The sequence below is a fragment of the Pinus tabuliformis genome, chromosome X, assembly GCF_031772625.1.
Source record: "Pinus tabuliformis cultivar Carrire ecotype Pingquan chromosome X, CPIR1, whole genome shotgun sequence".
NCBI lineage: Eukaryota > Viridiplantae > Streptophyta > Pinopsida > Pinales > Pinaceae > Pinus > Pinus tabuliformis.
Genome location: NC_142308.1, coordinates 921,400,885 through 921,408,068, shown reverse-complemented (window position 1 = coordinate 921,408,068; position 7,184 = coordinate 921,400,885). Strand labels below are relative to the sequence as shown.

The 7,184-nt window shown below is 42.1% G+C and overlaps 1 protein-coding gene across 1 annotated transcript; it reads left to right on the top strand.

Annotated features, from left to right (window-relative positions):
• Window positions 1–1,516: 1,516 nt before the first annotated feature.
• On the top strand, window positions 1,517–1,990 carry LOC149142683 (UDP-glycosyltransferase 72B1-like). Its single transcript, XM_089451557.1, has one exon. It carries the CDS (start codon window positions 1,517–1,519, stop codon window positions 1,988–1,990), a length of 474 nt encoding a protein of 157 aa, XP_089307683.1.
• The last annotated feature ends 5,194 nt before the right edge of the window (window positions 1,991–7,184 follow it).

Below are 7,184 nucleotides of genomic sequence, written 5' to 3'. Positions count from 1 at the left end.
TTGCAGAAGAACTTCAATAGAATTTAGACAACGAGGCACATAAGAATAATGCACATCCTTTAGTGTCTATGTCTTTTTGTATTTTTGACAGTTGGTTGTCGGTAACTAGCTTAACGGGTTGTAAAGTTGTTCAGTGATATCCACTAATTCTGTAAGCTTCACAATAGCAAGGTAAGGATGACAAAATCCCCTTGCGGGCACCTTAAGCTAGTTTGAAACTCGTCAGAGAGATGGTTGTCCAATTATGGACAAACGATGATAAATATGTAGCCTATCGTAGTAATATCATTTTGTACAAAAGTAGCCAAATGAGCTATCTTAATTTTATTGCGGTTCCACAACGTTGGTTGTTACCCTGCATTAGACCAGTTTAGCCTAATTGGTGGATTACATATATTTCTGTAGTAACCGTGTACTAAATCTCATCGGATGTTCAGGAAAACTGAACATCCTAAGTTTTAATAATCCTTAAATTAGAGGTATATATTGCAGTCATTTTTTTCATGTTTGAGCTACACGAATTTCAGCTCAAACTCAACTATTTGATTATCACGCACCCACCCTGCCTTGAGAGGTCACACCCATAGCATTAATAGCCTAAGGGGATATTGATTCACTAGTGAGGTTGGCGAAGTTTTAAGCTGTCCCGCAATCTTTCTCACTGTTGGCTACCCGATCCATATGGCACCAAGGACTGAGGCTAGGTGCAGATCTCAAAGGATTTTACCAGAATAGTTATCCCTTAGACCCGACACCTCAGTCGGAGGATGCAGCCCCTCACATCATATTTCTTCTTGAAACGCTCAAAAGGGTAGAAGAAAATTTCTATGTCCTAACCGGACGTTCACTGGTATTCAGGCATTACTAAAATTTGCTCTCTGCAATCATTGGGTGCATTGTATGACCATAAAAATCTCCAGTGCCAGTTTATTATGATTAGTTCTAATAGAAACATAGATCAGAAATTGGGTCTGGGTTTTTAATAATATAGAAGCTACAAAGAACCTAGCTCCTTTAGTTGAATTGAATAGAACTACAAAAATTTAGTTAGCTCATGTCAGGCATGATACAAAGAATTATGCTTGGCTTCAGGCTTTGGATCTTTAGTGTACAATATACTATAAGCTTCTAGAATTGGATGGCTGACAATAATGGTAGACGTTATGGACTCATCATTTCGAGCAATGACCGATACCGAACTCACTCGTTGAATCATTGGATGGATGGTACTCACCAAGGCAAACAAAGAGAACTCCAAAAGGCTTGAAGGTTGCAGATGAATAAGAAGCCATGGACCTCAATGATTCTCTTTGTCCTCCTCGTGCTCCTCTTCGTCCTCCTGGTCTCCTGCAAGTTCGGATTAAACCTCCAAACTTTTGGCCTGAAATGAGATGATAAGTTGTGCTAAAAATGGGTGAATGTCATACATTTTTTTTATAACTATAAATTCTGCTTCATCATTACAGAACCCACCCTTCAAATATTGGCATTTTCTTGTTGGAATATAGAGACATTCATGGAGTCACAAGAGCAGAGCCAAAAGCCTCATGTCGCAATCTTCCCTGGGTTTGGGTCGGGCCATCACATCCCACTGCTCGAGCTTGCAAAGCGGCTGACTGTGTACCATGGCTTTTCTGTCACCTTCTTCACTGCCATATGGATGGACAGCTCTCCTTACCACACCCTACTATCTTTGTCAAGGGACATGATCCGCTTCATAGAGCTCCCTGATGTTCAGATCAAAGGGGATCGTGCCGAGATGAACATTTTTGTACGCATGCCCTTACTATTGGAGAAAGCTAAAATATTAGTGCAAGATGCCCTCACATCCTTTTCGTTTACTGTCTGCCCTTTCATAATCAATTTTTTTGGTACACCCATGCTGGATTTCGCCTCAAATGAACATGGAGAAAACTCAGGTGAACAACATGCCAAATTGAGTGGTAACTGCCTAATTAACGCAAGGTGGAAGCGACTTGGCTGTAGATAATCTCTCTGTTGCAATTCAGAATGGCTATAATTGGCTACAAACTGCCATTGCATTACCTCCACGCTTTTTCTCTGCTTTTGTCAAACACTAATAATTGTAACCCTTGCACTATCAGATTTTTAGAGAGTTTAACAGTTGCAATTGCAAAAGAGGATTTGTTGAGTGAAATTTTTTCACACTTACCTTTTCTAAGCATAAACAGGTTAAGTATTGTTTGTAAACGCTGGAATTATATGCTCTCCAACCAAAACCAGGTATTACGTGCCCCTGTTTTTTTAATAAAACGTGAATGCTACAATGGTGGGAGGGCTGCAGAGCTGTGGTGTGTGGAAAGAAATTCAGTTTTGTTCAAACTTCCGATGGAGTTTCAACCATTTCGTTTCAAGAACTTTAATCTTTTGCCTGAGATTCCTTCCAGTAATAATATCTTGGGTATGGCTGTTAAATCTGGGGTTTGCTGTGTTTGTGTCAATGAAATCTTATGCTGTTACCATAATTGCACGGAGCATAATCTCTATATATGTAATCCTGCTATTGGGAATATGAAAAAACTTCCAAGGCCTTCACCTTGGATCTCTCGCCTCAGATTGCTGTCCTCTCTCATCCATCCACAGACGGTTTCCTTTTTCATTGCGGTTGGAATTCAACGATAGAAAGCATCTTACATGGAGTGTCGATGATCGCTTGGCCTATCTTTGTTGAATAGAGAATGAATGGCTTCCTTCTAGTGAAGGAGATGAAGGTGGGCATTGAAGCGTAGAAGGGCGCAGATGCATTGGTGAAGAGAGAGGAAGTGGAAAGAGCGGCGAGGGAATTAATGGAAGAAGAGGGGGAATGGAAATGAAGAAGGGGATGGCAGAATTGATGGGGAAGGCCCATCATTGAGTGACAACTGTCATTGACGACATTCCAATAATCTGAACCGCTTACAACATTTTTCACCGATGATCTCATGGCTGGAGTTTATTCCATCATCTAACAATCGATCTAAGGGCCCATAACGAGACACCGCAGCATGGATGGGAGTTCCTTTCAGAGGGAACGCCTTACGGCATAATTAATCATCTAAATTTACAATTTTAATTTTAAAAACAAAATATATATGATGCATTATTAGTGGAATATAAGTTTTTTTAAGGTAACCATATCATGTGGAAGATGAAACGAGTTTTGAACAAAGGAGCGTCGAGTGTCGAGTGGTGAGCTCAGTGTGGCGACCAATTAGTTATAATCTGCTCTTTTTTCCATTCCATTAAATTGACCATCTATTTGTCTCGATCTTGGACGAGGAACGTGTTCGCCACTCCGGCCATTTTCAACGTTTCTCTTGAAGAGACACCTGTCTTTCTATGGCATGAGATCGTGTTTTGCCTCTCGGTAATCTTTCATGCAGGATAACTGCGTGTCTTTACCAGCCTCCATTTTGGGTCATCACTTTGTTTTTCCAGCGACATGCCATAATCCATCCTATGGCTCTTCCATTATATAACCTACATTACCATTTTTGGTAGGTCTTTTTGCTAAAGTGGTTCGCAGACTTTACGTTTTTGACTACTATAATCGCCTACTCCCATCTATCTATTTCTCACAGAAATATACTTCTGGTATCTCATCCTTGTGCCCACTACTCAACACTTGGAGGTTGCTCGCGCTCCAGGTACGTGGTATAATTTGTTTTTTTGAATAAAATTAGTATGCTCTTCCTATGGTTTGCTTTCACACTTAATGATAAGGAAAATTTTCCTCCTGCGCGGTTATACATTTTTCTTTTGTTGTCCCCTTATTTAGCTGAAAATTCATCTTGTTTCTCATGCATCTCCCATGTCTTGGCTTGCATCAACTTGTTGGTCGTGGCTATCCAAGTTTAAAATCGGGGAGTGCGTGGTCATTTCTAAACCGTGCTCCGACATCCGTTTCAAAATCGGACCATGGTGGTGCATAGTTGACATTTGCTGCTGTTGTTTTGTCTGCCCTGATGCATCAATCTAAGTTTCTGTATGAACTTTGGATTTTTTTTTTTTCCGACACCTGAAAACCAAAATTTTGAATTTTCCGGGCGATCGGTCTTACCTTGGACTACGCTTCACTTGCTCGCATTTACTTCTCCCATTTATTTTCCGCAGCCTGTGTATCCTATATAGATCTCCATGATCTATCCGTTGTCTCTCTTTGATGATTTTACCTGACAGAAGGGATGTTCCTGGTACTGGGGTATTTATGTCCTCTCCCCCCCTATTACTATTTTCTCACCCTTCGGTGGTTTTTCCCACCTAATCCGTCCTTTCCTATCATATCATTTGATCTTCCTCCTGTCTGATTATCCTTATTGGGATCCCCATTACCTTTTTGGTGTCAGTCCTTATCCTGTCATGGATTTTCCCTCTGACCAATCTGCTGAGTCAGCCATGGTCCGCGCTACTATGGCCACTGAGGTATCACATGCCAGACATGCTCCTCAATCTGACTGGATGAAATCGCTGGAAGCCGACATCATTTTACCCACTCTATCTCTGTTGCTCCCTCAGAATGGTGACTTGGCATCTCGAGAGCCTCCCAAACATCATAGACTTGTTAAAACCTCTCCTCCACCCTCAGCTATCAATTTGGATGGCCCCTTGTTAATAGATAGAATTATGAGCTTGCAGAAGAGGGCGCTCGTTGGGAGATGGTTCTTTCCGTCCATGGAGGATTCTCAAATTTGGGCTTGGATTGCTGCCAGATGGACTCCTTTTCTGGGATACGCCCCTACCATTGTTCGCCTCATGAACAACTGGTATAGTTTTCATTTTCTCAGGGACCGTGACATGGAACTCATCTTCTCAAAACCTTGGGTGAAGGAGAGAAGCTTTCTGGCTCTGCATAAATGGTTTATCGGATTTAATCTGCTTCGCTGCATGCCCCAGAATAATTATATCTGGCTTAAATTGCCCGGCCTTCCCCTCGAATTGTGGAATATGGAATCAATGAAAAGGATAAGTAATGTTGTTGGGTGATTCATATATGCGGACCCTCGATGTATTGGCACCAAAGATAAACAGTTTGCCTGGGTTCTCATTGAAAAAGAATTCATTGGAGGTTTTCCTAAGACTATTGACCTCACTTGGGAGATGTAAAAAATTCAACAATGGCTGGACTACTGGGGTGTGCCTTTCAGGTGTTCCAACTACCACAAAACTAGTCACCTATTTCCAAACTATCCTCGCTGCCCGAATGCCAAGATAAAGAAGAAAACCATTCATTCTTCCCCCCCATTACATGACAAAGCTTCTCCGGCCTTTGATGGGCCTTTATATATAGAGATATTTCAGGCTCCTATCTGTTCCCCCACCGCTCATCGATCTCAAATGGGTTGCTCCCTTGACCAATCAGCCAGCCTCACTCTCTCTCAGTCAGCCTCTGTGGAACCTTCTAGGTGTATGTATGTTGATCATCGTAGATCATCTACTGTATCAAAATCTCCTTCTCAACCCCTAATTGACCCAATGGCTGGGGTAACAAGCTTTTCCTCCATTCCACCGCCTTTACAACTGGATCCAGACCCCGATTATCCCCTACCCCCCGCATCATCTATTCCCCCTGTTTCTAACCCTGCGTCTGCCCCCATATACATTTCATCATCGCCCTTCCCCCCCCCCATAATCATCACATCCTTGGTCCGTCGTCTCTCCCATCACCTGATCGTCCTTCTATACCCCTTGCTTTCAAACTGGATGTTGATCGTAAAGGTAAGCCACCTCTTACCCACATCTCCCCTCCTCCATTCTCCCCACATCTCTCCTCACAACTCACTTGACCAAGACATTGATCTTCTCCTCCAAAGAGCGTCTCTTGGTCTTCAACCTTTAATTGTTCATCACCCTTCTCGTTCCCCTTCTCCCCACATCAGCGCTACATCTGCTGAAAACATAAATGTTCGCCGTAAAGAGAAACGAGGCAGCCGACATTTTCAGTGTAGAAAGGGTAGAAGGACCTCGCCTATCAAGGATCTTTCCCTTATCGACATTCCTGTTACTGAAATCACTGATGATGTTTTTTCTGACAATAGGCCTCTTAGAGCATGTCGGTCTCATGAAGCTCCCAAATGATCGACGTCCTATCCATGAACATCCGGGGCCTTGGTGCTGAACACAAATTTATGGCCCTTAAACACCTTTTTGTCTCCTCAAAATCTAGGATCGTTCTCATTCAGGAAACCATGCACGAATGCTCAAAAACCATTTCATACTTCCGGAAGATGCTCCCGTCATGGAACATGGTCGCTACAAATGCTGATGGCATGTCTAGTGGACTTGCGGTTTTCTGGGACCCAAAATGGATCATTTCTGCTTTTCATTTCTTTGCAGGCATTCTTATTTTGGCTCACTTCTGAGGCTCCACCAACCTTTTCCACATATTAAATCTTTATGCTCCTTATAAAAATTGTTACCCATTCTGGAACGACCTTCTATCTTCAGAACTACTTGATATTGACTTTTTGATTAATGGTGGTGACTTCAACTGCACCTTTTGTAATGACGAAATTTGGGTCAATGGCAAGAAATCTGATCCTATAGGTAATCACATCTGGGAATCCATTATCCAGTGCAATTTCATTGACGCCTTACTTGTTGTTATGGGCCCAACCTGGGACAATGGAAGAACGTATAGCTCCTATCTCGCGAAGAGAATAAACAGATTCATATTTCATGAGCACCTAATTGATAAATTCGGGCCTCCTTCTATGAACATCATTCCGTCCTTTATTTCTGATCATCGGCCCATTACTATCCAATGGAAAAATTTTGGACGGAGATTCGGCTATCCCTTCAAGTTCAATCAAACTTGGCTTGTTGATGAATCTTTCAATATTTTTATTAAGGAAACCTAGAAGCACTTCCCCACAGTGGATAGTGTTCCCACTTGGCTTTTCATTGAGCGCCTGCATACCCTTCGAAGGGAGGTCAATAAATGGCAAAAGGAGAAGGCGATCACCAACAAAAAGGAGTTAAAATCCATTTGTAAGGAAGTGGAAAAGTTATCCGCTCTCCTTAAAAATTCTCACATGACATCCTCCACAAGGAACTGCATATGGAAATTAGAAAAGAGAAAACAAAAAATCCTGAAAGAAGAAGAGGCATCGTGGAGGCTCAAAAGCCGTGCATTATGGCTCAGGGAAGGTGATAATAACACCAATTTCTTTCACAGATTTGCAAAT

Coding starts and splice junctions, on each gene's coding strand:
- LOC149142683 (XM_089451557.1), top strand. CDS start 1,517: ATGGAGTCACAAGAGCAGAGCCAAAAGCCTCATGTCGCAATCTTCCCT.